The sequence below is a fragment of the Rhinolophus sinicus genome, chromosome 3, assembly GCF_057876585.1.
Source record: "Rhinolophus sinicus isolate RSI-liver-muscle chromosome 3, RSI-T2T, whole genome shotgun sequence".
In the NCBI taxonomy this organism is placed as follows: Eukaryota; Metazoa; Chordata; class Mammalia; order Chiroptera; family Rhinolophidae; genus Rhinolophus; species Rhinolophus sinicus.
The window spans coordinates 105,438,347-105,465,256 of NC_142503.1; the positions used below are offsets into that span (position 1 = coordinate 105,438,347).

A 26,910-nucleotide genomic window follows, 5' to 3' on the forward strand; every position below is an offset into this window, starting at 1 on the left:
GGCTCTCAACCACAAGGTTGCCAGTTCAATTCCTCGAATCCCGCAAGGGATGGTGGGCAGCGCCCCCTGCAACTAAGATTGAACATGGCACCATGAGCTGAGCTGCCGCTGAGCTCCCAGATGGCTCAGTTGGTTGGAGCGCGTCCTCTCAACCACAAGGTTGCCAGTTCGACTCCCGCAAGGGATGGTGGGCTGTGCCCCCCACAACTAGCAACGGCAACTGGACCTGGAGCTAAGCTGCGCCCTCCACAACTAAGACTGAAAGGACAACTTGACTTGGAAAAACAGTCCTGGAAGTACACACTGTTCCCCAATAAAGTCCTGTTCCCCTTCCCCAATCAAATCTTTGAAAAAAAGGCAAGAGTTCTAAGATTGATTTCTCCATGTTCCCCATGGGAGCGGCCACATGTAATGCTAAGTATTTACCATTTCTGGACTGGGTGACCTCCCCCTCCAAGCACTTGATTCTATTATATGTGAGATGTATTTTAAAATTTAATTTCCTTTAACATAAGAAAGGAAGAAATTAATTTTTAGATTTTCTATACATAATAATGCAGCTTGTGGGGAAAATGACAGTTGCTGTTTCAGAGTCATAGAATTTGCTAAAAATCTCAAATAAAGATCAAAATCTATCCAAAAAAACTGTCAAATATTCTATCTAAGATCTGAATATAAGAAATGTATTGCAAATCTTGTTGCCTTTTTTTTTTTGGTTGAGTGGGGCTTTCCAGATCTTTTTCTGGTTTAAATGAATAGATGAAAAACCATTTAGGAACAAAATTCACTATGTACTTGGGAATGCTACTATGTATAGAATGAGTTTAATCTATAAAAAGTTCACACTCTTTAAGGCAATCACAGGTAGACCTTGGTTTTAAATAGTGAGGTACGCATAGTCCCCAAAGGAATCATGAAGCATACCGTTTAGCTGGTTACTGTTAGCTCTACTAATTTATTTACCACAGATTTCCTTGAAAAGTAACACCTACACTACAGTATAAAATACTCAGTTTCTGACAAATTTTCAGTTGAATATTTATTATAAAAACAAACCACATACATAGTAAAATTTTAAAAAATTTAAATCAGAAGTGTTAAAGGGAATATCGTATATTTAGGCTTCTGCCCTCTTAAAAATTCTTCTCTTTGAAGGGCACGCCTTTTTCTGTGAGTGTATGTGTTAAAGACATTTCTATGTATGATCTTCTGTCAAACTTGATAAACACCCATTAGCCTGAGAAACAGTACCAAGCAAAATATTTGTAATGTTATTTTACACTTGTATGGCCACCTTTTATCTGAAGTAGTCAGGTGTAGAAAAAGTTCTTTAATTTCAGTACTTGTTCTTTTCAGTTTGTTCACTCACTCAACAGATACTTAAGTGCCTGTTCCATGCAGACAAGTGGCTAGGCTGTGAGCACACAGTGTGTTCCTGGTCTTGAGGAATGTGTAGACAAGCCAATGGGAGGAGACGGTATGAGAGCGCCAACACACTTACAGATAGAGCCACAGCTCTGAGCCACAGCTCTATGTGGTGAGATGTGTGAAGGAGAGCCTTACTCGGATGTATCCTAGGGAAGGCCTGACGTGGTCTGGGAAATCAGAGTCTCCCTGAAAAAGTTGAGCTGAGAACTAAAAAAATGAGTCCCCGTTAAGGAGCGTAGGAGAAGGGACTGCTCTTCCCCGGTACCCTGTGAGGGAATTTGGTACTTTTGAAGAACTTCACAATGAAAAGGGATTGGAGGGCTGGAGTGAAAGTATCCAACTTCAAGTTTCCACTTCAGAGGTCAACAGGGGCCAGACTCTGAAGAATCTTAGAGTCATGTTAAAGATTTTGATCTTGAGAACAATAGGAAGTTACTAAAAGAGTAAGTACAGTAAGTTTATATTTTAAAAGTTAATCTGTTTGGATTTGATAGCTGTACGAGTCTAGTAATTCTTTAATAGTTACGCTACCTAACCAAACTCAGCATCTTGATGGTTGTGTGGTGGTAGCAGTAACACTTCTTCACTGCCATTTATTTTGCACTTACCCTGGGCCAGTACTCAAAGTGGAATATAGGAACTCTAATTCTTATAACTAATGAGGTAGTTGATATTAGCTTCTTTTACAGAGGAGGAAACTGCAGCTCAGAAGGATTAAGTAATTTAATCCAGGGTCCTTAGCAAGTAAGTGACCACGCTGGGAACTCAGTCCAGGTTTTTCCGATGATCCCTGCTAGTTCATAGGAATTCACTAAAAATTGTCCATCGTACACTTCCTGGCCAAACTGTACATTCAGACAGGTTCTTAAAGATGTTTTTAGTAATGATAAATCAGTGCTTCTCTGACTTTGATTTTTCAAACTGAATTGAATTTAAAAAAGCTTCTCTCAGTTGCCAGCAGAGGGAGCCAGAAAGATTATTTTAATAAGCTTTGGAATTCTCTTAAGTTAGGAATATTCATTCATAAGCAATTCTGTTAAAATCATATTAAGAATAATTGTTTACATGGAATATATGTTTAATATGTTCTCATTTTGATTTAAAAGTATATGTGTATGTAGGTATTGTGAAGAAGTCTGGAAAGATGTATAACAAATTGTAAAGTTATTGTTAGTCTCTTAATGGTGGTTCTGCTAAGTTGTCTTTTCCTCTCCCTCCCTTTTTTTGGAATACGTATTAGACTTGTCTAATTTTTTTGCTATGCATATGTATTATGTAATAAAAAAAATAACTTTTATTTGTAGCTTACACGAGTAGTGTAAGTGCTATTAAATGGTTTATAAAGTGTTTGTTCTTTTAGTCTAAAATGTATCACCCATCATTTTAATGCGTTATTAATTTGCTTGGGAAATCTTTTTCATATTGACAAGGTAAATTTAAGCCATCACTTATCTGAATCTTCAAAATTCTGAATCACTATAGTCAAAATTTAAGAAAATTTTATAGAGTAGAAATAGAAGATGTATTCTTTTAGCTTCTTAGTTGTCACATTAATAAGAAAATTTTAGAGTTTAAAAGAAAAAATCATTATGAATACTATATTTAATAGGATTCAGACTTAGAACTGAGTTCATAGTATCAGGTTTTTCTTGCATCTTATAGAATTGGTAAATAGTATAAACTTATCACTTTTATGGAGTGATTACTAAATAATCTGGCCTTTTGTGATAGCATGGTGTAGAAAAAAGCTGAAGTTTAGAATTAGATCATCCTGAATTTGAATTTGAATCCTGTCACTTGGTAACTATTTAATTTTGGCAAGTTTCTGAACTTCTCTAAGTTTCTTTTTACATAGAAAATGAAGATGGTAATATAAGTCTTTTTTGATTATAGTTGAGGACTATGTGAAGTCTATGCGAAGTGTATATTATTAGCAATAAATATTAAAATATCAGTTTGCAACCTTAGTTTTATTTTCGCCACAGCACCACTTCCAATGACTAAACTGAACTGACTTGTTCTTTATAGAATCTATATTTGCCCAAACCCAAAGTCTCTTTAGAAATGTAATCCTTCCCTAACTGTACTCATCTACAACCAGAGGCATCTGACACTATATTCAGCAACTAAACAATAGCTATGCATCACATAATTCCTCCCTTTTTTACCTTTTGTGTCATTTGATTTCTGTATTAGTCAACTTTGCTGCAGAAACAAATAACCCCGAGGTCTTGGTGGCTTATAACAATGTTACATTAATGGAGACTCTGAGCTGCCTGTGCAGCGTAGCTCTGTAGCTCTCTATTCCACACGTTTTCATTCCAGGACCCAGGCTGAAGGAGCAGCCCCTATCTGGACCTGCCGTTTGCACGGTAGTGAGAACTCAGAGGGCTGGCTGGCTGAAGCTTGTGATGCCTCTTAAAGCTTCTGCTCAGGTGTGGGGTGCTTCATGACTGCCGAAGCATGTCACACGGCTAGGCTCAAAGTCAGGGAGGCAAGTATTCTTCCCACTGGGGGAATCTGGGCGGGGATGTGTAAGCCTCTTTCAAGGATGGAGTGGTAAATAGAGAACAATAATGTAACCGGCTACAATCTGTCCCCTTGATCACAACTATTATAGGAACTTTCTTTCCTTCTGCATACAAAATGTATCCATCCTTTCCTCAAGGAAGAAAATACCTCAAGAATTTCTTTCAATCACATGATTCTTGAAGTCTAGACCCTCATTAGACTTTCTGCATCGTTTACATATGTACATTTTCTTTATCCAAAGACCAGTATCTCCTACCTTTCAGGTCTCCAACATACCGTAGTGGAGCAGGGAGAGGCTATCCACAGGAGACATTCCTGCTAGGAATGGGGAGGAATGGAGGCACACAGCAGTCACTGGTCCCTGGCCATTCTAAAAATCCCACTGGGTACATGTAAGGAGGGCGCCTTTCCTTGGCACTAGGGGGTGCTCCTTGGCGAGGCCCTGGTTTTGCTCCTGTGTGTAGCTCCCTAGTCCATTGCTTTCCATGGCCCTTGGCTGTGCCCTCCCTGGGGTGTTGCCTGCTTCTTGCCAGTAGAAAGCTGGGGGTCCAAAGGTGATTTCAAAGAGGAGCAGCCATTCACTCAGGCGGGGGGTGATGTGGGAAGATTTTTGTCTTTATCTGATTTGAGTCAGACCCACGTGCAGGCTGAAAACTACCTCCTCTATTCTTTGAGGTGTGCATTTTTCTCTAGACGTCTGTACAGTTATCTTGAGCGTATTGGGCTTCTGTGGGTCCACATCCGTAGTCCCTTCCTGTGGGGACTTCCCCTCCAAATCTGTGTGTACCACCTGAAAGAGGAACGTGTTTCCTTTGCTCAGTACTCACCGAGTGCTTTCGTACTCCAAGTGTGTGTGGGTTTCTCCACACCAGGCAATTCTCCAGTCCTCAGTGGGCACCGACCTCGTGTTCTCCAACTTAACTCAATTCTGGCACCAGCTACAGAGAGTTAGCTCAGACCCCACAGGTAAGGACTCGGTCCCTCCGACTGCCCCCATTCCACTTCAGACGCCAATCACAAGTCCGATCTTTTCACCAAGGTCTGATTTTTCACGCGTAACAGTTTTAAGTAGCACGACGTTGTGTGGTTTGCCATTTTTCAATCTCCAGTGACAGTTTTCTTGCTGTCTGCCTTCTGACTCCAAAGCTTACACCACCAAAATTTTTCATTTTTTTGGTGGTGGTGGTTGTAAAGGTGGCACCCTACTTACGGCACCAATTTCTGCCGTGTTCAGCTTTGCGGTAGTAGTTGCTTTGAATTGTAGTGGCTTCTCAAAATAACAGAATTGTATTTCCCACTAACTGTATATCGTAAACTGTAGGTCAGCTCTGTAGAAACAGCCTGTGGCTCCCCTCCGGAACCAAGGCTGAAGGAACGGTCCTTACATGAGATACGCCAATCTTGATAAGGTATTGAAGCCAGAAGGCCGGTCCAAACCCAGACTGCTGTTTTAAGATTTTGCTTAGATGTGATGGATGTCACCTTTGTTCACATTTTGTTGGCCCAAACGTATCACACGAATGATCCCGAAATGGATAACCTAGGGATGATTTCTTATATATATATGATTATATTATATATAGAAAATGATTATATTAATGTAATGTATATGTATATAATCATCTTGCAAGGAAGCAAGGAGTGAATAATGTCAGATAATAATTCTCACAGTTTTGGATGATACACAAAAAATCAGAGCATATCCTTTTTAAAATTTAAGGTCATATTACATTAAATGACCATACACACACACACACACACACACACACACCTATGAGAGATATATTTAAGGAAGTGGCTTATGCAATTGTGGGAGCTGGGAAATCTGAGATCTGTAAGGCAAATCGTTATAGTCACAAGACAGAATTGTTTATTCTCTGGGAATCTTCAGTTTTTGCTCTTACGGACTTTAGGTGATTCAATGAAGCACCGTTATCAAGGGTAATCTTTACTTCAAGCCAGTGGAATTTAGATGTTAATCATACCTACAAAATACCTTCAGAGCAACATCTAAACTCATGTTTGACTAATAACGGCACCATAGCTGAGCCAAGTTGACACTAAAATTTACCATCATATTTGCATAGTGTTAGTTTGCAGATCGTAGAGTATGAATACAGACAGTACTTTCTAATAGCTCTCATCGTAAGGCAGCAAACAGATTTGCTGATCACAGCTAGTGAACGAAGTGTGTTTTGGCTAAAGATCATTGGACACCTAAAATAAAGGTTGCCAAACTATGGCCCACTTCCTGTTTTTATAAAGAAAGCTTTATTGGAACACAGCCATGCTTGTTCTTTATCCATTGTTTATGGCGGTTGTCATTCTGCAGTGGCACCGTTGAGTTGTTACCAGCAGAGATTGTATGACATGCATATCCTAAGATATTTACTGTCTGGTCCTTTGCATAAAATGTTGCCAGTTCTTAAAGAATACACAGAAAAGGTGCTGTGGTTTTTGCTCTGCTATGGGCCCCTCCTCATTCAGTGTTTCCATTCAAATATGAATGTATATTCATCAAACATCACAGTAACAATGTTTTATTCTTTAAAGCCACACATTTTATTAGTCATAAAAATTAACAATTTCTTATTTTTTTATTGCACAGCCATTCAGATTTTCTTTTAGATTCCACGGGGAGTTCAGTTTTTGTGGCTAAAATGCATATATATGAATGTTATTAGTTTTTAAATGAATACTTGCGTATCTTTGGGGATGAAAAAGTACTTTTTCTATAGAATTTTATCAGCTTCAGGTTATTACAATTACAAATTTCAATGTTTGGATCTGTTTTCCTTTTAAGGCAGTGAAAAGATATATTCCTGTTTTTAGATAATGGATATAAAAATGTTTCTCAATTTGATTGTTCTTGTCTAATAGCTGTCAGTTGAATTAGATTACAAAATGTATATGTTTCCATACCAAAGAGTAAATTGCAGCTTTAATTATTGGAGACAGTGTAGGCTCTGAATTCAGAGAGTCCTAGGTTTCAGTGCAGTGGCTTAAAACAACAGCTATTTTATTTGCGCTACTAGCTCCAGGGGCCAGCGATTTGGACAGGGCTGTGCTGCACGGTTGTTCCACTGGTCTCGTCTGGGTTCCTCATGTGGCTGCTGTCATCTGGAAGCCCGTCTAGCACTGTGTGGTCTATCTGGCACTTTCTGCTAGCTGGCACGACTGGATGGCTGGGCTCTTCTGTCTCATGATCTTTCGTGCCCTCGGAAGCTAGCTTGTTCACTTTATGCCAGCAGCGTCCCAAGAGAGGAAGTCGCAAGGTCTTGAGACAGCTTCGGAAGTCCTACAAGGTCACTTCTGCCGCATTACGGGATGAGGGAATAAATGCCATCTTGATGAGAAGCATGGCAGAGTCACATTGCAAAGGGATGGTCTTACAGGAGTGAAAGGAATTATTGGCGGCTGCACAATCTACCACTGAAAATTGCTTAGTTTCTTGATGCTGCATTTGGAAAGTAGAAATAACGATGTGACTTGAAGAGTTCTTTATGTATAGTAAGCACTTAGAAGTATTTCTTAATTCTGAAATTGAATCCTAATTTTAATTGCTGTGTTTTTTTATTAAAGCCCTAAATATCATGAGAGTGTGAATTCTTCCTTGTTATTAACTTGGCCATGTATTTTTAATATGGGAGACTTATATATTAAGACCCACTGGAAGGAAATCCTGTATAAAATAGCTGTGTGCATAGAGTTATAAATTTGTGTAGAACTATTATTCTTTAATAAATAAAAAGAAAAAGCAATTATCTTCTTTTTTTATTAAAGTTTATTGGGGTGACAGTTGTTAGTAAAGTTACATAGATTTCAGGTGTACAATTCTGTAATACATCATCTGTAAATCCCATTGTGTGTTCACCACCCAGAGTCAGTTCTCCTTCCATCACCATATATTTGATCCCCTTTACCCTCATCTCCCACCCCCCACCCCCCTTACCCTCTGGTAACCACTAAACTATTGTGTGTGTCTATGAGTTTCTGTTTCTCATTTGTCTTGTTCTTTTGTTGTTTTTGGTTTATATACCACATATCAGTGAAATCACATGGTTCTCTGCTTTTTCTGTCTGACTTGTTTCGCTCAGCATTACTCTCTCAAGATCCATCCATGTTGTCACAAATGTTCCTATATCATCTTTTCTTACCGCCGAATAGTATTCCATTGTGTGTATATACCACAACTTCTTTATCCATTCATCTATCGAAGGACACTGGTTGTTTCCATGTCTTGGCCACTGTGAATAAAGCTGCAATGAACATTGGAGCACACGTGTCTTTATGTACAAATGTTTTCAGATTTTTGGGTAGATACCCAGGAGAGGGATTGCTGGGTCATACGGTAATTCTATTCGTAATTTTTTGAGGAACCTCCACACTGCCTTCCGTAGCGGCTGCACCAGATGCATTCCCACCAACAGTGTATCAGGGTTCCTTTTTCTCCACAGCCTCTCCAACACTTGTTCTTCTAATGTGTTTACAAAAAAAAAACATACATTTTCCTATAACCCTCTGTTTTTATATACTTATCTATTTCCCATTTCAGATTTTGAAAATATTGGCTTGTAGTGTAAAGTTTATTATCAGTTTAATTCTTGAAGAGTCTTTTGAGTTCTAACAAACATTTTTATTTAGTTAATGTTTCTTTGCAAAGCCAAGAAGAGATAGAAAGCCCAAGGAACAAAAATATCTCTTATTTTTTGCAGGCAAAGGCCATCAGAGGCTCTTTTATAAATATATCTGTTTTGTTTGTCAGGAACATAAAATGCTTCCTAAATCTGTCCTGTTTTGAGATATATATATAGCAGACAGTGGCAAAAATGTTAAAACTCAGCAGAAGTATTCTGTTTGTTGGTATGTGTAGGGTGGGGTGGGAAGCATAATAGACCCTCCTTCGTTATTTACCTTTATATTTAAAAAATTTCACTCATGACATTTAAGCATTTAAAGAACTCTAATTTGAATACATTTTTCTATAAAATTTTCTAAGGACAAAGTTTATATTTATTGTTCCCGAATAACCAATTGCTTAACCTTTTAAAGGGGATACTAAATACAATCTTACATATCCAGCCTGAGAGTTCTATTCTTCTGTGACACAAATTACGATTTGTTGTGTGTAAAATATATGTATATATTTACTTTGGAATTTAGTGCTTTAGTGAGGAAGGGTGAAATGAGTAATATAAAACAAATGACACTTATTAAAATTAGGGAGACAATTTTCTGTCTATGTTTTTAATAAACTCTTTTGGGCGTCTAGACATTTCTAATAAAGGAACAAATACCTGAACTAGGAAGGGTAGACAGTCTGGTTATTTATACAACAGACTAGAATAGAATCAAACTGGGTGGTTAGGAAGTCTTATCAAAACAGTGCTTTCTGAGCCTTTCCAACTCCAGTTCTTTACAGTTTTTTTTTCAGATTTCACAGCCACCTTCAGTCCTGAAGATGTTAGATTTATTATTGAACCAATGATAATAGTCACTATTATTATTTTTTGTCCTTGACATTTTTATGTAGAGAAATCCAATCAAGCAGGATTAAGCCTGTTACTGGCTTGGTCAGAAAAATGATTGATAGGCTATGATATTCCCTTTCCTCCCTTTGTTTCATCAACTCCTAACTATATCCTTTCAGGTCATACAGTGGAAGTCTTGAGAGGGTAGGAGAAGTGGATGGGGCATAATTAAACAAGATATGGAAAAAACAGAAAGGGAAGAGTCGGGAGGTCAGGGAGAAAAGGCTGGGTGCATAGCTTTTGTTTTCCCGGTTTATTTTAACACTTTTTCTATTATGTAAGCTCTAATTTTCCATTATACAAGAGGGAGGAATAAATAACCTTTGGACTAAATGGAATGGGGGAAGGATTGCTAATCATCATCAATCCAATGAACTGTTGAACAGTTAGTTCTTAATTGTGCAGCCTACTCTTCAAGGAATGTTTATGCTTCATGAGTTTTGCTTTCTGCAGTGTTTAGTTGTGGCAGAGCTTGTTTTGGGTTTAGTAACAGGGAATGTTGATAATTGTAGCGTACTACAGAAGCCTGTTGTACTTGGTTTCAATTAGATATTTAGGGGAATTTGCCTAAATGTACATGTTGTTTAGGTTTTATTTAGGACTTTTTTTCCCCCTTGGAAAAGACTTTATTTAGTTGTTTCTGTGTTCTTTTCTTGAAGAGCCTCATCTTGAGGGTGTGATGGTGACATTCTAATTTTTGGGGTGCTGTTTTTCTTTTGTGGTGGATTTTTAAGTGGACTTTATTCCAAAGTTTGTTTAGTTTTCTAGGTCTGTGATGGGTGACAGAGATTACGCTATCTATTAGTACATTAAGATAATTGATGAATTTTATAAAACATTTCAAGGCAAGTTAAGGTTCAACTGGTTATTGTTCAATATACATTTTTGGAAGTGAAAAAAATAGTATGTTAGGATGAACTATTTTTTTACACTTGATTTAAAGTGGCCAGAGAACAAGAGTTATGTTCTCAGTGGTATGAACATAACATAAAGTGGTATGAACAAGAGTTGCCTTCGTCCCTGAAGAAGTCTCTTTTGAAAGCATTTGTGACAAAACTGGGGAATCCCACACTGTAGCCGGCCCTGTCCTATGCCCTCCTCGCCGCCTCTGCTCCCTTTCTCCTTATGCGTCAGCTGTGCTGGCTTCCTGCAGACATGCCGCGCTCCTTTCGCTAGTTGTTTCCTCTGAAATATAACTTCTCACAGACTGGCTCTTCCTTTGTATTCAAGGCCCATCGTCAGTATCACCTTCTCAGAACTTTCCAAGTGACCTAACCTAAAAGTCTATCTCCATCATTCCCATCACATCTCCTTCCCCACTTCCATCTCAGAGTTTCTTGTTTTCCTTAGTTATTTACCCTACCTTTTCGCATTAGAACATCAAATTCTATTAGAAGATAGATTTTGGTATATTTATGGACTGGATGGTGGTGATGGTTTCACAGGTGTATATTTATTTATCCTCAGACTCATCGAGTTGTGTACATTAAGTATGTACAGCTTTTTACATGTCAATCATATCTCACTAAAGTGGTTTTAAAAAAAAGAGACTTTGGCTGTCTTATTCTCTGCTATGCCCTCAATGCCATCCATATAGTAGGTGTTTCATAAAAGTTTACTTGTGCAAATGTGAAGTTTTCATCCTTTTTTTTTTTTTTGCTATAAAGGAGGACTCAACCAAACCCAACTACGAAAAATCTTAGCATACTCCTCAATTGCCCATATACATCTAAGTTTATGATGTTTAAAATTTTTAAAGATACTTGCATTTTTACATCAAAGATTTATTTTCAGATGATTAGAGAAATGGAAATAGCTTCACTAAATGGAAAGCACGGGACAAGACGTCATGGCAATAGCATTCTCTAGTCATTCTCCAACTAACTGCAATTGCCTTGTAGTGGACAGAATCCCATAGTATCCTACCCTGTTGCCCCGAAAGTAAGACCTAGCCGGACAATCAGCTCTAATGCATCTTTTGGAGCAAAAGTTAATATAAGACCTGGTCTTATTTTACTATAATATAAGACCGGGTATAATATTATGTAATGTATTACATAATATATGATATGATATAATATATGATATAATATATGATGATATGGTATAATATATACAGGGTCTTATATTAAGTTTTGCTCCAAAAGACGCATTAGTGCTGATTGTCCAGCGAGGTCTTTATTTTTGGGGAAACAGCGTAACTCAATTTCTGCACATATAACGTGTTAATGTTTCATGTGATAAGGCTGAGGAGGTAGTAGGGGCACCACTGGGACGTGGGTTCTCTTAAGGAATTTGGTCTTTATGCTGCAAGAATAGGAAACTGCTGAAGGATTTGAAGTGAGGTGGGTGGGACGGTAGGTGGCAGGGAGTGGTAGTGGTGGTGGTGGGATTAGGTTTCCGTTCTGGAAGAACCACTGTGGCTACAGTGTGGAGAACACAAGGGAAGGGGCTGGAATGCATGCGGACAGACACTTTAGGAGACGGATGCCGTCATCCTGGTGGGCGGTGCCAACTTGAAGTAGGGTGATGGTGGGCGTGGAGCTGAGCAGGTGATGTGAGCAACAGTGGGCAGGTGAAATCGCCAGGACTTAGCGATGGAGGAACAAGCAGAAGAAAGACTGACGTGTAGGTTTCGGTCTTGTACAACTACATGGGTCGTGGTACCATTTGTGGTGTTAACGAGACTTGGGAGAGGAGCAGATGTCCGGGGGAAGAACGTGTTTTTAGTTTGGGACATGGAGGTACTTTGAAGACACTAAAGACTTGTCAGGAAATCACTGAATACATGGTCCTGGGTTGCAGATGTGTGTGTGTCATTCCTGTGTAGATTCTCAGTGACATGTCGTGACTCTGAAGTGCTTTGTGAACCTGAAGGACTACAGGTTGTGTTTGTAGTTTCCTGATTTGTGGTGTGATTTCAAAGCTGGTGATTTCCTACTCATCTTTAGTAGATGCTTTAGGCATTTTTTTCTACAAAACTTTTCTGATTTTCCCCCTTTTGAATTACCTTTATGCCTTACATGTAATTACTGTTACAGGGTATTATTGCAGTGCGTTATGAGTCTGTGTATGTCCATATAGACGCCTTTTTATACTGTGAGATCAGGTGAAGAAAGTGACTGGGATTTGTTCCTGTGAATGCCTGAGGTCGGGTCTCGTGTCTGCTTTTCCTGTCGTCTGTCCAGCACCCAGCATGTGGTGAGGCACATATCAAGTACATGTTTGAATGTTGAGTGAGGTACTTATATTCCTTTACACATAGATGCTCAGTAAATTTTTATTGAACAAATAAATGATATAATCGTCTGGCAGTTATTCAGTACTGATTTTATAAAATTATATAAAAGGCAAAGCTCTCTTACGACTCCTTTTTATATTAAGGGTCTTTTATCTTGGGGTTCATTCGTGGACTACATATTTGTAGAAAAATCAGTGAACCCCCTGAAAATAAATGTAAAGTTGCCTGAATATATGCTCATATAGTTTTTAAGAGAGGGTCCATTGCTCTCCTCAGAAAGGCTCCATGGCGTCCAGTGATTAAGATCCGTGAATCAGATACCTTCGTTCAACATAACTCCTCTGGGTTGGAAGCAATTTTCTGTGCAAGTTTGGCTGTCATCTTGTGTATTTTGCTTTTGGATAACGTATCAAAAATTGGTTTTGGGCTAAAACTGGTCATCAAATCACTTTAGCTGTGATTTGTTGAGTCCACTCTTTAAATACACGTATTTTATATGGATTTGCATGTATTTTAAAGTCTGGTTGCTTATTTGCATCTGTAAATTCTTCTCAGGAGACCTTTGATCCTAAATATTGACTAAATTAAGCAACTGTTGGACTCATTCACGTTAGAAAAAAATATTGATTAGACCATTTAACAGAAAAAAGATTAGAAGTTCGTGTACAGATTTTTTTAATAATGGTCTTTTCTGCATGGTGGAATTATAGGTCATCTCTCTTTTCATGTATAAACTTAACTATGGTATATAACAAATCTTCTACACTGAACATGCCTTTTAAAATTTAAAAACAAATTCATTATTTCTGAAAAAGTTATGAATTTGCACTTGATATTAATATGAGGGAGTCACTGTTAAAACTTTGAAGTAATTTTCTTTATGTTGATTTAGAATTTAAAGTTATCATCCAGTTAGGTCTACCTAGCGAATAACTGCTTTGTGTTAGAATGTTACATTTATTCTCTAGAAACATCTGTATTTTGACTTTTACCATACTTTGACTTGCCGCCTTCTGATTTTGATGAATATCTCTCATTTTCAAACCAATGCACTGCCCGAGTATATAAACATATTTATTATAATATATGGTAAACACTGATCCTCCTTAAAAAACTTCCTGCTTCTTTTTGGCATGCTTTCATCTGATACCATGGAGCTTACCTTGTAAGTATATGGCTGTGTACTCATTGACATGTGTTGAAATGTCAATAGCTGCATTGTAATCCAGAGAGGATTGAGTGGAAAAGACGTGCTGCATTTCCTGCCATACTAATGAGTCAGCGAAGGGCCTTGGTGATAAGCTTACACGTAATTAAGCTTACACGTAAAGTACTGTAAAATTTTATGCATCAACCACATTTATTGGACAATGTATCAGAAGTACACGGAATATTCAGAAGATGAGAGAATAGTTTAGTATGATAACAATTATGAACATGTGGCGAATCTTATTTCATCTATACCCTCACCCATTCGATTGTTTTTTAAAAAAAATTGTTAATATTAAGCATGCTAATAATACTCTTTGAGAGATTGCATTTTTTATTTTATTATTGTTTATTTTTAACTGTGGTAAAAAAACATATAATTTACCATCTTAACCATTTTTAAGTATACAGTTCACTAGTGTTAACTATATTGTTGTGCAACTAATCACAATAATTTTTTCATCTTGCAGATTTGAAATGCTGTACCCATTAAACAACAACTCCCCTTTTCTTTCTTCCCCCAGCCCCTGGTAACCACCATAGTACTTCTTGTTTTCTATTAATTTGGCTTCTTTAAATACCTCTATAAGTAGAATTATACAGTATTTGTCTTTTGGGGACAGGTTTATTTCCCTTCACAAAATGTCCTTGAATTTCATCCATGTTGTAGCACATGACAGAATTTCCTTCCTTTTTATGATTGAATAATATTCTATTGCATGTATAAACCACTTTTTGTTTATCCATTCATCTGTTGATGAACATTTAGATTGCTTTCACTTCATGGTTAGTTTGTAGTTTTGAGTAATGCTGCTGTGCGCATGGGTGTGCAAATATGAGGTATGATCAAACAATATGGTGAATGTTTAAATTAAAAAAAATTATTATGGTAAAAGACACATTGCCATTAATCCCCCTTAGAACACTCCCCCTCGCTTTGAACACACTTATCCCATCATTCTTGTCACTTTCTGAAGCAGTTCTGGAAGTCCTCTTTTGTGAGTGTCTAGTTGCGCTGTCGTGGCTGCCTCCATGTCCTGAATCATTTTGACTTCGGGGAAGAGCCAGAAGTCGCATGGTGCCAGATCCAGTGAGTAAGGTGGATGAGGACACACTGTAATGTTTTTATTTGACAGAAATTGCCATATACCAGAAGCTATGTGTGACACATAGCGTTATGATAGAGGCTGAGGTAAAGACACTCATGAAAGAGGACGTCCAGAACTGCTTCAGAAAGTGGCAGGAATGATGGGATGAGTGTATTTGAAGTGAGGGGGAGTATTTTGAGGAGGATTAATAGCAATGTGTCTTTTAATGTAATAAATTTTTTTTTAATTTAAACATTCACCGTATTTTTTTTTATCACACCCTCATACCTCTCTGAGACCCTGCTTTCAGTTCTTTCAGATATACATATACCTAAAAGAGGGATTGCTGGATAATATGGTAGATCTATTTTTAAATTTTTTGAGGAACTGCCATCCTGTTTTCCATAGTGTTTGTACCATTTTTCATTCCCACCAACATTGTATAAGTGTTCTAATTTCTCCACATCCTTGCCAACACATTATTTTCTGGTCTTTTTTGTTTGTTTTTGGTAGTAGCTATCCTAATGGGTGTGACATGATCGTGATTTTAATTTGCATTTCTCTAATAGTTAATGATGTTGAGCATCTTTTTATATGCTTTTTCATCATTTTGATATCATCTTTGGAGAAACGTCTATTCAAGCCCTTTGTCAATTTTTTAATTGGGATATGTTTCTTTGTTATTGAGTTGTAGTTCTTTATATATTCTGCATATTAGCCCTTTATCAGATATATGATTTGCAAATATTTTCTCCCATTCCATAGTTTGCCTTTTCACTGTTAATTGTAATCCTTTGATGTACAGAAACTTTTCAGTTTGATATAGTTCCATTTGTTTATTTTTCCTTTTGCTGCCTGTAATTTTGGGGTCAGATCCAAGAAATTGTTAAATCTAATGTCATTAAGCTTTTCCCTCTATTTTCTTTTATGAATTTTGTAATTGGATCTTAAATTTGGTGTTTTTATTCATTTTTAATTAATTTTTGTAATATGGCATAAAGTAACTTCACACTTTTGCATGTGGATATCCAGTTTCCCCAGCACCATATGTTGAAGATACTGTCCTTTCCCCCTTGAGTAGTCTTAGCACTTTTGTCAAAGATCATTTGACCATTATTATGAGGGTTTACCTCTGGGCTCTCTATTCTATTTCGTTGGTCTGTGTATCTGTCTTTATTCCAATACCACACTGTCTTGATTACTGTGGCTTTGTAATATGTTTTGAAATCAGAAAGTGTGAAACCTCCAACTTTGTTTTTCTTTTTCAAGATTATTAGACTATTTGGGTTCCCTTGAGATTCAGTATGGATTTTGGATAGGTTTTTCTATTTCTACAAAAACAAATGGAAAATGGAGTTTTGATAGAGTTTGTGTAGAATCTGTAGATCTCTTTGGGTACTATTGACATCTTAACGATATTAAGTCTTCCAATCCAAGAACACAGATGTCTCCATTTATTATATCTGTGTCTTCTCCAATTTCTTTCAGCATTGTTTTATAGGTTTTGGTATACAAACCTAACCTTTTTGGTTAGGTTTATTCTTAACTATTATATTCTTTTTGATGTTGCTATAAGTGAAATTGTTTTCTTAATTTTGTTTTTGGATTGTTCATTGTTAGTGTATAGAAACATAATTATTTTGTATGTTGATTTTGTATCCTACAACTTTGCTGAATTGATTATTCTAACAAATTTTTTTTCTTGTGGAATTTTTAGGGTTTTCTACATATAAGAGCAGGTTATCTGCAAACATAATTTTTACCTCCTTTTCAATGTGGATGCCTTTTATTTCCTTTTTTTGGCCTAATTGCTCTGGCGAGGACTTACAGTACTTTGATGAACACAAGTGGTGAGAGTGGGCGTCCTTATCTTGTTCCTGATTTTAAATGAAAAATTTTCAGTCTTTCACTATTGAGCACAATTTTAGCTGTATGCTTTTTATATATGGCCTTAGTATGTTGAAGTAGTTTTCTTCTATTTCTAGTTTTTGAGTGTTTTTATCATGAAAGATGTTGAATCTTGTCTAATGCTTTGTCTGTATCAATTGAGATGGTCGTGTGATTTTTGTCCTTAATTCTCTGTTAATGTGGTACATTACATTGCAGTTTTCATATGTTGAACATCCCTGCATTCCAGTAATAAATCTCACTTGGTCATGGTGTCTAATGCTTTTAATGTGTTGTGGAATTCATTAGTTTAAACTAATGAAATTATTTTTTGAAGCAAATATCAGACATAGGCAGTAAGCTAATAAAGTTGTACTTGTTAGTACAAGTATGTTAAATATATTCCATAGTGGCAGATACTGATCAGTATTATGAAGAAAAGTAAAACCGGGCAGGAAAATAAAGAATGGCGAGTGCAAAGTGGGGCTGAGGCTGTTTAGATACAGAGGTTTGAGAAGCCTTCTGAGGAAGTGACATTTGAGAAGAACCTGAAAGAAGGTGAGGGAAGGGGGCTGGCCCGGTGGCTCAGGCGGTTGGAGCTCCGTGCTCCTAACTCCTAAGGCTGCCAGTTCGATTCCTTCCCGCAAGGGATGGTGGGCTGTGCCCCCTGCAACTGGCAATGGCAACTGGACCTGGAGCTGAGCTGCGCCCTCCACAACTAAGACTGAAAGGACAACAACTTGAAACTGAATGGCACCCTCCACAACTAAGATTGAAAGGACAACAACTTGACGTGGAAAAAAGTCCTGGAAGTACACACTGTTCCCCAATAAAGTCCTGTTCCCCTTCCCCAATAAAATCTTTAAAAAAAAAAAAAGGTGAGGGAAGAACCTTTCAGTGACAGGGGACAGCAAAGGTGGGGATTTACCTAGAGCTCTTGGGAAATACCTGGGAAGGAAGGTGAGAGAGTAGGAATGGAGATGAAGTCACAGACCCATGCTGGGAGGCTCAGGACACCTGCAGTACAGGAGGACATGTAAATCCTGTCCCCTGAGCCTTCCTTAGCACAGACAGCTCCTTATATGGCTTTTCATACTCATAACAGGTTTTCCCCTTTCTTTTTATTTCCTTTGCCTTTGCTGTCCTATTTCTAGAAAGAATGTGCTTTCTTTGTTAACCAAGAGCCTGAATTCTAGCCCAGATTTCCTCTGAAGAAGGGTGAAATATACTGGGTGGAGTCTCTGGGTCCAGCCAAGAAGCCTATTGTGATGTCTCATGTGATTTGAGAAAAAGCAAATCATTGTTTCAGAAATAATGCATTGTGGTGTACGACCGTATATGTTTTATAATTAGAGTTATCTGTCTAATATTTTACAGTTAAATCGTAGAAGTGGAGTTCTTGCTGAACTTCATCACTGGCAGGACGCTCTGTAGTATAGCAGTCACCTCCTTCCTGCAAACACTTATGTTGGAGTAGTTTGCATTCCATGAAACTCTTTTCCCAAATCTGCCTTTTTTGGAGGACGTGTAAACTACTCTCGTGTTGTTGTGGTAACTGGACGGTAAAACACATCTCGGAGCTTGCAGATGTTTGTTACCATCCTTGATAATGTTAAACAGAGCGAATGTAGAGAAATTAAGGTGACTGCTTGGTCCCCAAATGGAGTTTTATTTACAGTCTAGCTCAGTGTTGAATATACATTTGCCTCCTTTAGGATTTCGTCAGTTTGTATTTTAATCCCTGAACCCTCACAATTTGATTTTCCACTGATAAAATATTTACTTGTCATATCAGGCAGGGCACTAAACTTGGAAACGAAGAGTACTGGGTTAAATTTAAAATTGGTGGGAAAGTGGTGATTGTAATGCAGTCTATTTAATGTCTTGGCAGTGCCCCTGGTGCTTCTCATTTAACATGTGAGGAGACAGACTGGCAGCAGCTGTAAACTGACGCCTGGTTGTGCAGAAGGAGACTGATGCGGGAGGGAGGAGAACGGAGAAAACGTGAAAGTGTGTCTGTGTGTGTTTCCTTAAATTAAAGTGTGACACATTTGCTTAAAAAAGAATTTTATATTCCGTGAATCAAAGCTATTATTATAAGTTCATGCTAGATGATCCCAAGACTGAAACTGGTTTTAAACATTGTTTTGTGGAGTCACCGAATGTGTCTCTTAACAATATTGCCCTACTGTCACCCAAGTTGTTTTGATATAAGTAGCACGTTTTCCAGTATGTTTAAGGCAGTGGCCCCCAACCCAGCAGACCTGAAGTTGATTACTCAGAGGAGAAGCATGCGTTTGCAGTATATTCTTAGCTTCTGCTTTCTATCACTCAGCTGTCAAGTCCTATGGAATCTAAAATAGAACCCGACCAATGGGAGACAGCGTCCACGCTGTCCACAGAGGATTTGGAGGTGGCCAGTGTTACCGTGCACTGCAGCGTCCGTGTCGCAGTGTTGAGGCAGCGGGATGCCCAGTGCACTTCACGTTGCCCAGGGGGAGCCCCGGAGAGGGACAGCTTTGAAAGACAGCTTCTAAAGAATAACAAATAGGAGTTACGGTACCTGCCTCGGAGGAGCTGCTCTCCAGCAGGTTCTGCACAGCCAGGAGGATCATTTTGGAGCGTTATGAAGGCGGAGAAGGATCCCGAAGACGAGGAAAACATCGTTAGAGATCCGAGCTAAGTGCAGCCCAGCATGCGGACCGCAGCACGGGAAGAGCTGTAACGCAGGGCAGGGCCCGAGTCGCGGAGGAGCGCGGCTGCGGGCTCCCTGCGTGAGCTGCAGAGATTTGTAACTCAATGCGAAGCAGTTTGCTGGTAGCAACAAGAAACTCAATCCCATCTATGATGAACTGTTGGTTTTCTTGTGCTGCTAAGAACAGAGTAGGTATCCCTGGCGTCCAGGGTAACGAGATTCTGTTAGGCTTTCTGAACTGTGTTCTTTGAAACTGTACTACGCTTTTAGTAAGTTTGGTTTCTTTGTCTTAGATTCTTTCTGATTTATCTGATTAACAGGTTGGGGTTAGTGACAGAAAACAAACGTTCTTGTTTCTTTTTTTTTTTTTTAGGTTTAAAAAGCACATAATAGAATCTTAATAATTAAGCAGTATTTCTGTTAACTGACAGCGGAGCAAAATGGAAAACCGTGTGTGCTTGGTTGAGAAGAGGTGAAAATCATACGATAATATGAGACTTTAAACACATTTAATTATCTTTTTAAATCCTTACTTTAAGATTTTAACATTTTTAGTGTTTTAAATGGCTCCTTCCTCCACCAGAGAGTTTACTTGGAAATAAAGTAGATTGTTTTATTGCAAGGATAAATTAATCAATGCAGAGCAAGTATTTGTGTCCTAAACATGACTTAATCCCTTAGGTATCTGAAAACGGTCTCCTAAGCCTACATACATCTTCAACCACTCTCCAATTTAGTCAGTCAACTGTTTTGTTTTAAAGCTAAGGAAAGGGTATGCCTAAAATGTACTTTAGACTTTCAGCCAATAAGTAGGGCTATCTCTACTCATAGTTGTCAGTTTGAACTTTTGAAGTTACAGGAAGTGGGTTCATCTCCAAATCTGATGAATTTAGAGACAATTCTGAAGTTTGTTGTAGGCACTTGAACCAGATTAAATTGAAAGATTACATTTCAGAAGTGGGTTAACATTTTAATGTTTTTATTTTCGTGTTTATTTTTCACTTCAAGTATTTAATGAATACATTGTTTATTTAGCTAGAAAAATGGTGATTTTTTGTTGTTGGATTGGAGAGGATAGTAGATAAAAACTAATCATACTGATCAAACATTTAGAGGATATGCATCGTATAAATGATTCATTTCCCCTCCCCCAGAGATTTCTTATGGTGTTTGTGGACATAGGAATTGCTTTGTAAGTTAAGTGAAAAATGTGTGCATCTTTTTTTGTTCTAGAAATAATATAGGCCTTAACACAGAATTTAGCAATAAGTTTGCTGCATAATATTTTGAAAGGTTGAAACCTTACTTGTTTAAATATTGTATGTTTTAGTGCTGGGTGCTACATTTCTGCTTACTAAGAGGAGATCCAAATGACTGGCTTCAGAATGTCTTGAATATTTTCTCCAATCAAAGCTGAAGATAACCTTGATATAATTACAACTTTTTTTAATTGTCTTTGCTCTTCCTTTTAAAACATGCACTGAGTTCTTGTTAAAATTAAAAAATCGTTTTTTACGAAAAATAATATATTTGAATGTAAAAAAGAAGAAAGAAAATGAAAGTCACCTGTAATTCTATTATTTTAGGATTTTTAAGTAGTTAATAGTTTAGAGTCCTTTTTAAAGTTTTTTCTATGTAGAAATTTATTTTTATCCAAATATATATGCATAATGAATTGCTTTTTCTATTGAGTGGTGTGTGTGTGTGTGTGTGTGTGTGTGTAATTTTTCTCCATCAATATATTTCCAACAGTACTTTGAAACAAGTTTTTAAAATGTGTACAGGAGAGGTTTTTAAAATGTGTACAGAATTCCACTGCATCTGAGAATTTTGGGAAATATGTAATCAGAGACTAATCTGAAAGTTAGAGGTTAGGAAAAGCACATTGATTTTGAAAATCATGAGAAGTTATGGTTGGGTTTGGCCACTTAAGTCTTTTCATGTTCCTGGAGCCTTGACTTCTCGAATCTGTGAAATGGGGATGATAATTTTAGTTTACTAGGGTTGTTTGAGTAAATCATGCTTGACACAGAGTAGGGGTTCAACAGTTATTAATTTACTTTCGTTGTTTCTGAAAAGAACAGCAGAGAATATGAGAAGCATCCTTTTTCTTCAAAGTGTAATTTAAAATATTTCTTACATAACCTGTTTTGGAAAGGTTCTTTTTGTGAAGTCAGCACAGCAGAGAGAAGGAAGTTTGGGATGCACTTGAAAACTGAGTGATGTATTATGTTGTACTGCTTTTCCTTCCTTCTTTAGAAAGTCTTACTAGTATAGAATATAGAGGATGCATGTTTACTTCTTTTTCATTTTTGTAGCATGTGGCAGATTGGAACAAATATGATGACCGACTGATGAAAGCAGCAGAAAGGGGAGATGTAGAAAAAGTGTCCTCAATCCTTGCCAAAAAGGGCGTCAATCCAAGCAAACTAGATGTGGAAGGCAGATCTGCGTGAGTATGACTGATCATTTCCTAAAGGGAGTTGGGGAGACCCTTGGGGTCCACATGAAGTTGGTGAATTGTGGTTATCAACTTTTGAATTTAAGTAGTCTTTATCAAAACCCACACTATGAAATCTTTCAGACATCGCTTTCAGGCATTCTGGAATAATAATTGTTCTCAATTTGAAAGATTTCCAAGCTAAAGAAAGAATATTAATGTACTACCAGTGGTCTAGTTCTTTAGGCCCCGTGGCAAACCACATTCTGTGGTGTTTGGTGCATCTCGTTGATCAGATTTCTCATCTTCCCTATCATGTTTAATCTTCGCAGTGGCCCTCAGAAAGAAGTGGGGAAAGGTTTACAGAGATTAAGTAACTTGGTCTAAACTCAAAAGTCACAGAGCTGGTATGTGAACCCAAGTTTTCTGTCTTGGAAGAGTTCAGTAAATTACACTCTTTCTCTCTCAGTTCCCAATCTATTTGTATACCTGGGTAAATGAGAAAGACATTTAGTTTACATGAGAATGTTGAGAGCAGAAAGGGGAGCAGAATCACTTTTGTGGTTTAGGGAGACACGTGCCCCTTCCCTTTTGTTTTTGTGTTGCCCAGGCGGCCTCCTGGCTTGTTCCCATGCTTATCTTTTCCCCCAGCCCTCCCGGCCTTCACTGCTTCCTGTGCAGGACGGGGAGCAGCTGGGTTAAAGGGTTAGTTAGTAAGATCCAGGTTCCGTCACCACCATCTGTACTTATAGCAGTTAAAACCATATCTGGGAAACCTTCCAAAGTTCGAGGTGAAAAGTCATTTCCTAAAATTCCTCTCCGTCTTACGCTTGCATGAGTTTATTTCGAATATTGTAACTGGAAGCCAGACACGGAATGTAGAGAGGAATATTAAGAAGTGAATAGTTACTGTTTCATGTGGGTCGCTACCTTAGAATGCTTCGATACTCAAGAATAGTAAAAATAGCAAAGCATGACTTAAAAATTAAGTTGTTTTTAAGCACAATATGTTTGAAAGCTGCCAATTTTTATATACTTTCAATTTTATCACGTAGGCAATTTGATCGCTACAGAAACATTGGTTATTTTGAGTCCTGCTCCTATTTTTGCTCAATTTTAAGCTGTAGATAGAGCTCACAGTGAAAACTGTGAAAATTTAATATCTAAAAGTGACTTTGTTTTTCGTGTTTCTTTTTTCCCAAACGCCAAGATACTAAAAGATGAAGGGAGTCTGCTTTGGGATGAAAATCTTCAGTCAAACCTTCTTTCTTCCATTCTGCCCATCCACGCTTAGAATGTTTTGAGTGAATGGTTACTTGAGTTTTTGTTTAGAATTTCTTGATCTAAAGTTCAATTTTGAGTGAAATTGTCTTACTAGTCAGAGTTACAAAAATGTGGTGTAATTTGGTAAACTGTGAACTTTAGTTTGTGAAATATTTGAGTAGTTTTAGTCTTTGAGGGTTTCACCATAGGAGGTAGAATTCTTTCCGGGATTTATAGGATAAAGTATTTTCCTTTTGTTGCTCACACACACCCTGTACTCTTCCTTAATTAAAGCATGTCATATGCAGTCAAATATACAATGTGTTACAAATATATTTTCTGTATTATCTGTGATGATACAAATAATTGTATTTTGGGTGACTTTTGAATGTGTGTCGGGGGCGGGGGGTTAATTTTGAAAGTTAAGACAAAAGCAGCGTGTGCTCCTTAAGCTCAGTCCAATTTCAGAAATGAAGTATTTGAAGCCTGGCCATAGTCACCGCAAGGATCTGTTTCCTTCCTCTTCACCTCTTCTGGGGTGTAGTCCTTCGCCAATGCAAAATGGGGCAGATTCACCAAGAAACCCCACTGCCCCTGGAGAGCTGTGGATTCCAATTCCTGCCTCCCCATCCCCTCAGCCTGTCAGAAGTGCTGTTCAGCCTCCCAGCTGTTTTCTCTGGAATCAGCAATTGCTCTGGCCCAAAATGGCCTCAAACACCAAGCTCACCTCGTCTGTCCTTCCCTGCAGCCTGGCCTCGTACCTTCTTACTATCTCGTTAGCTCACTGATGCCTTCAAACATACGTCTTATATTCTATGCAGCTTTTCTAGTCGTGCTCAGAGGTAGGGAGTATCCATATTGCCTGGGTTTCCTATTACAGAAGCCGAAATCCGTGGCTTGTTTAAAAAAAGGAAACGTATTGATTTTTTTAATTGCAGAAGAGTTTCCATAAAGCAGTTTTTCCAATTTCCTTTACAACTCTATGCATACAATGTAATGATTCATATAGCTTCTTTCTGAAGCACATCTGCTATTTATAGCACACCAGCATTGGGAGTGCACTGCAGATTTGTTGTGATTTCTGCCCTTTCGTACTTCATTAGTATAATTTGATTTATTTTGAAGAAAGACATCTTCCTAATTCTGTGAGCTAAGAAATGGGAACATGCAAACATAAAATGATCTCTCCAAGATTGTTGGGAGACTAAAAACCTTTGCTTGAAGGAAATCACTTCAGAAGGTTGTCATGCTGTATTGCATAGTGTAACCCCTTCAGTGTTACAGAGATTAATTGATACCCTCAGGCTTACAGCAATTTAATTCTGTAAGGAGAACTTATCTGACCCTTGCAAATGCTATACCCCTTTTATCAGAAACATCTGTTTCTCTTTAGTTCCAACTGTACACAAATCTGCCTTACTTTACTTAATTGTGCTTGGTCTCTACTTTCCATTTATATCAGTTATAATGCTAATAGAGAGACTGAGTGTTGTACTATCTGGAAATAAGTTTGTAAACTCTCTCCAGATTTGGTCTCCCAGCAGTCAGTTAATTCAAATATTTGAGGGCCCATATCTCACTAGTACTTAAGCTGGTCCTGGGAATATAATAGGAGACAAACCAGACCAAAATCCTTGCTTTCATGGAGTTTATAGTTGAGTGGGAAGAGATTGGTAGACAATAAAGAAAAGCAACCCTCAATGTATATATGGTTCTATATAGAATAATAAAGGCCAGGGTGGGGGGATTAGAAATACTAATCCAGGGAGTGGGGAAACGTAAAATGTTTAAGTGGTGAGGTCAGGGAGACAGAGTTGGACACACAGTGTGTCAGTATCCAGGCAGCCGGCGGGGCACGTGCACACGCTTTGTCTGCTGGCACCTTCACAGAGGTTACAGTATTTGTTGAAGCCTCCGTTCTATTTCAGCCTGAGTTCAGCGTCCTCGCCTGCTGTATTTACATAGTAGTTTGGTTTTGGTGGAGTGCACTCACTGTCAGTTCTCACTGCACACGAAGTGTTTCTGTCAGTGTTTGTTGATGGATAAAGTGTTAGATGATCAAAGAAACAATGGGATATTCTGTCTTACAGCTGGAATACTTGACGCTCAAAGTTACTTTTTAAGTAGGCTTTACTCGTCTTGTTGGGGAACTTGTTCAATTATGCCTGTTTATGTGAAACTTCAACCAGTCATACAAGTCCAGGAGCAAAAGGAAGAATTAGGTGGTACTTGTTGATGTTTTTGGGGAAGAAGGTGATGCCAGTTCTTTTATGGCTTTCAAGTGTAGCTTAGTTTGTTGTTCTGAACTATGCCAGCTTTTAATCTGATAATCCCAAAGAGAAGGGATAGTGTTTTGATCTGTCGTTGGCCTTAGCAGTCAGCTGTCACTTCTTTGTTTTGCAGTTTCAGTATATTTGAAAGTAAACAAAATAGATATTCTATTTTATTGATATTGCCGGTGGATAGAAATACTTCAGGGCGTTTATGAAGCTCCAAGCACCAGTGCCTTTACTGTTGAAGCAATAATCTATAGAGTTAATGATAATATAGTATAAATTTCCTGTTACTGAGACTATTGAATATTGGGATAGTCCATTGATTCTCAGGAGGTATTTCTAGAAACTATTGGCCCCTTACATACATTTGTATCAAAATGAGTTTTCTAGTCATATGGAATAGGTTTCTTTTTTCTTGTATTAAATATATAGGCGTGCCAGCCTTTAAAATGTGTGGTGTGTATGAGTGTGTGTGTGTGTCTGCTGACGAAAGGGTGACATTAGGGTAACATTAAGGTGACCTTTGGTGGTTTCTATGGCATAACAGGTATTTTCTTCTCGTTCAGCTTCCATGTCGTGGCCTCAAAGGGGAATCTTGAGTGTTTGAATGCCATCCTCATACACGGAGTTGACATCACAGCCAGTGATACCGCAGGTACGTTTGCCTCCACAGTCAGTTACAAGACAGAAGGAGGACGCAAGCAGTGCTCACTGCTCATATTCTTCCTCAGACCCAAATGTGATTTAAAAAGAGAAGTCCTGCCTTTTCTGTCTTTTAAGTAGCTGAGAAAAGGTTTGCTTCTGAGCTACTGTTGGGGAGAGGTCAAGTACAGGAAATTTAGTAGAAAGGACTACTGAACTGAGCAGCAGGTGGAGACCTGAAGTCTAATGCTGGTCTTGCTAGTGTTCCGGGCTCCTGAAATCTCGGATTTTGAAGAACTGTGAGGGGCCATTTAGCTGTGCTCATACACTGTCCAGTATGTGAACCGTATATGTTGTGAGGTCATTCGGCATTTGGTTGGACACGTCTTGTGATGGGACTGACTGCCTTAAACAACAACAACATTACCGGTAATGACAGTCACAAAACAGCTCATACATATGTAACGTGCAAGCGCTTTCCACGTACTGACTCCTTTTGTCCCTGCATCACCGCAGAGGTTGTGAGGCCCAGGGTCGTCGAGGGGGTGAGTCCCAGGCTGTGTGTGTCCTTAACCATCAGGCCTCACAAAGAAACCTCTTCCTGTTTGGTGAGCTGTATTTATAAAAAATTATTTCTTGTACATGGTTTAAGTCCATCTCTGACCACATCTTCTGCTT

The 26,910-nt window shown here is 38.2% G+C and overlaps 1 protein-coding gene across 6 annotated transcripts in view; it reads left to right on the forward strand.

Annotated features, from left to right (window-relative positions):
* The window catches only part of UACA (uveal autoantigen with coiled-coil domains and ankyrin repeats), an 85,809-nt gene that overhangs the window by 24,596 nt on the left and 34,303 nt on the right, over positions 1 to 26,910 (forward strand). For 3 of the 6 annotated variants that reach the window (XM_019736005.3, XM_088796860.1, XM_074328204.2), the window contains exons 2-3: positions 21,930 to 22,063; positions 26,157 to 26,245. In XM_019736005.3, the coding sequence (XP_019591564.3) occupies positions 21,930 to 22,063; positions 26,157 to 26,245 (223 nt within the window). Of the gene's footprint in view, positions 1 to 19,251; positions 19,800 to 21,929; positions 22,064 to 26,156; positions 26,246 to 26,910 lie in introns of those variants that run through there. The other 3 variants (XM_019736004.3, XM_019736006.3, XM_088796859.1) reach the window with 3 other exon arrangements.